The following is a 3,812-nucleotide window of genomic DNA, read 5'->3' on the forward strand; positions in this document are numbered from 1 at the left end:
TAAGATCTCGCTTCCTGCTGGCACTCTCTGCTGCTCTGCCTCCTTGAAATCATAAGGACTGGACCTTAGTCTCCTTTTAAATGTATTTCAAACTGCTGAGGCTTGGAGACATTAGAATGCCAGCCAATGTCCTGTACTTTCCATCTGAGAAATAAACCTGAACAGCATGCTCTCAGGCTGGGCAATGATCAAGCCCCATCCAGGTGAAGTTGATTCTTATCAGGTTGAAGAGATGCTGGGCAGATCGACGTGGGTCAGCCACAGGAGAGCAAGCTATCATGGCACTGTGTTTGGGAATCTTTGTGATTTGGGTTGGCTCGTCCATGTTTCTACAACTGGACCCTGTCATTGGAGGTGAGAGAGGGGAGACAGGCTCGAATTGGTGCGAAAGACCCTGCCCCAGATGCGGATTGACGTGCAAAAGTCACCATAATCATAATGATCTTTTTGATGTTCAGTCGCTAAGTGGTTTCCCACTCTTTGCAACCCCATGGACTGCAGCCCGCCAGGCCTCCCTGTCCCTCAGTGTCTCCTGGAGCTTGCCCAGGTTGATGTCTGTTGAATCAGTGATGCTATCCAACCATCTTATCCTCTGCCGTTCTCCTCTCCTTTTGCCTTCAATCTTTCTCAGCATCAGGGCCTTTTCCAAAGAGTCAGCTATTCATATCAGGTGGCCATGGTGATGGCAAATACGTCTACCATAATTATGCCGGAAGGGCCAGATGCTGTGAAGGGATTCACATTGTATTTGATTTTACAGCAACTCTCTGAAATTGAAACCCAGGTGAGTTTGGCAGCAGAGCCAAAAGCCTTTCTGAGAGCTGTCTCACCCCGAATCTCCATGGCACTGTCCCAGACATGGGCAGCCTAGACCAGGGTTGGTTACATTGTTCAGATGAAGAATTTTTGATGTTTGAAGAGTTCACTGTTTGAAATACTGGGTTCAGTCTGTGTTTTCCCTTAACATCGCACGAGGTAAGAGGGACAGTGTGGACTCAGGGCATATCCCAGGAACAGAGTGACACAGCTGAGTCTGACCTTGTGGTTGATTTCATGTATGTCCACAGCTAAGCAATAAGAGCAGGTCAGGGTCTTCCTCACCTGTTCTGTTAGCCCTCTAGTCATTGAGTATATCTGTTCAGGGTAAACAAGGACTTCAAGATATAAAACAAAATAAAAGTTAGAGATGCAGGGCAGGTCCTACCACAGAAGGTATTCTGGTTGTGGCCTGCTTTGTTCTATTTGGAGGATAATTGCTTTCCCATGTTGTGTTGGTTTCTGCCATACCACAACGTGAATCACCCATAAATATGTGTATGTATATATACATATATGTATATATAAATATGTGTATATTATATATGCATATGGGATATATATATCTCTACTCCTGTTTGAATCTCCTTCCCACCCCTCCCCTCATCCTACCCCTCTATGTTGACAACACAGAGTGCGCCATTGGGCTCCCTGTGTTATATAGCAGCTCCCCACTAGCTGTCTGTTTCACACAGGGTGGTGTGTATGTATCGAAGTTATCCTCCCAATTCGTCCCGCCTAAGCCTAACCCTGCTTTGTTCCTGCCCCTCCTCCGTCCATCTCCTCTGCTCCCGCGTTTCTTCCAGATCAGCAGCTGTCTGAGGACTACTGCATTCCTCCTGAAGAAAAGAAAGACACTGCTTCTGGTGCAGAAACCAATGGTAATCAACAACGGAAGAGAATGACCACAAGCCACAATCCAGTGCAACAGATTACCATGTGCGGTAACTGAGGGATTCTCCAGAGGCACCTTACAGGCAGGAGCTCATAGTACCCCCTCAGTCCCGGGAGGAGGCAGCTGTGCATGTCCCCCAAGGGGGCGACCCCAGACAGCATCAGACATGAACAACGTGTAGCTGGCAGGGCTGGAATCTGAACCCAGGGTCCAGGCTTCAGAGCTGGTGTCACCGAAGTGCTAAAGCAGAAAATGCCCCATCTCACATCTGTACACCAGTCCTCACAATTTATATAGTTTTAATGTGCCAGCTAGTCATTCTTTACATCCAGTTCTTTGTATCTATAAATGGGCATATATTTTTAAATAAAATTTTTTCATTGTCAAAAATGTAATAAAGCAAACACTGCCCAAAGTTAGAGAACCCTTCCTAATTCCTGAGGGAGGGGCCACATCGTGCTGACCTTGACATCCCCAGTGCTTAGCAGGGAGCTCTGCACCTGGGAGGCTGAAACAGAGACGTTACCAGAATTACCACGGAGATCATGAAACCCTAAGAGACAAAGAACCGAACGATGTTTTTCTTCTTTCAGATATGAAATGTGTTTTCCCGTTCATCTACAGGGGCATAAAATTTTTTGACTGCACATCCCATGATTCCATATTCCTCTGGTGTTCTCTCAATGCAGACTATACAGGGAGACGGAAATACTGCACTAAGACAGGTGAGTGTGCAGACTGTCCTCATAGGAGGAGCCCATGGCTTCCCAGATGAAGGGGGAAGGTCAAAGCTGTCTCCTAGATGGAAGGTTCGGACATCTTCTGACCCAGCCCCGTGTGTTCCGTTCACATCCCTTCCTCTCTTTCTCTCTCTTTGGCTGCTCTGGGTCTTCATTAGTGTGCAAGGGCTTTCTCTAGTTGCAGCAAGTGGGGTCTACTCTCTGTTGGTGTGTGGGCTTCCCGGCGCAATGGCTTCTCTTGTTCAGGAGCACAGGCTAAAAGGGCGCTGGCTTCATTAGCTGCATCAGGTTGGCTCAGTAGTTGAGATGCCCACGCTTAATTGCTCCTCCGCCTGTGGGATCTTTCAGGCCAAGGATCAAGCTGATGTCCCTTGCATTGAAAGGCATCCTTAACCATTGACCACTAGGGAAGCCTCCCTTTCTCTTGATGAGACTAAAAATGACCCTCCCACAATTAATGTTTTCACCCATTCCTTCTGTTTTTCAGACTACGCTAAATGTGTCTTTCCCTTTATCTATGGAAACAAGTCTTATCAGACTTGCTCAAAAACTGGGAGTGTTACTAAAAGGTATTGGTGCTCACTCTCTCCAAACTTCGATGAGGATAGAGCTTGGAAGTATTGCCAGCAATAATAATAATAAGGTAAGAATGCCCAGGGAGGATGGGAAGAGACAGGGGTGAGCAGGAAAGAGACAGAGCTGGATAAAGAGGTGGAGTCAGATGCCCAGTGAGGAGAGAGGAGGAAGGTGGAGGGAGGGGACTGGGGAGAAAGATGCAGAAGGAAGAGTGAGGAGCAGAGTTCCACGAGGAGAAACATGCGGAGAAGACGAAGAGGAGAAAGGGGACAAAAGAGGGAAACAGAGGGCGAGACAAAGGCATACATGCAAACAATGGAGAGAGGAGAGTCCCCGAGGGAAGGAGAAAGGGAGTTTGCAGGATGACAAACGGAAGGGGGAGGATCTGGGGAGGATCGGTGCCAAGACGAGGCGGAAGAGACGGGGAGAGAGGGGCAGAGAGAGGACAACAGAGTCTTTGGGTCAGGCATGAGACAGTAGGAGCTGAGATGGGATGAGCAGAGAGCAAAGGAGAAACAGACCTTTGCCCTCTGTGGGACTGGCTCAGAAACAAAACTAGACTCGTTACCACTGACCCCGGGACCATGTTGTTACTGTCCAGCGCATCCACCCGTGGCCATGGGTGCAATCCAGACCTTGAAACATCGGTGAGGAAAATTAACAACGCTCAAGCACGAAGGTGATGCTCTGATGACAGAAGTGAAATACATTCCCTGAATCGCCACCATGCTCCCCCTGTGCATGGGTCCGATCAATAAACACTTTCTCTGCAAGTGTGGTCCTTG

General features: G+C 48.1%; 1 protein-coding gene across 1 annotated transcript; it reads left to right on the forward strand.

Moving 5' to 3' along the window:
* The first annotated feature begins 278 nt into the window (after positions 1–278).
* Positions 279–3,084, forward strand: LOC138096824 (seminal plasma protein A3-like). The gene is made up of 4 exons (XM_068993080.1): positions 279–354; positions 1,623–1,697; positions 2,305–2,436; positions 2,939–3,084. Exons 1-4 carry the CDS (start codon positions 279–281, stop codon positions 3,082–3,084), a joined length of 429 nt encoding a protein of 142 aa, XP_068849181.1.
* Positions 3,085–3,812: the final 728 nt, after the last annotated feature.

This window comes from Capricornis sumatraensis, chromosome 20 (genome assembly GCF_032405125.1).
Source record: "Capricornis sumatraensis isolate serow.1 chromosome 20, serow.2, whole genome shotgun sequence".
Lineage (NCBI taxonomy): Eukaryota > Metazoa > Chordata > Mammalia > Artiodactyla > Bovidae > Capricornis > Capricornis sumatraensis.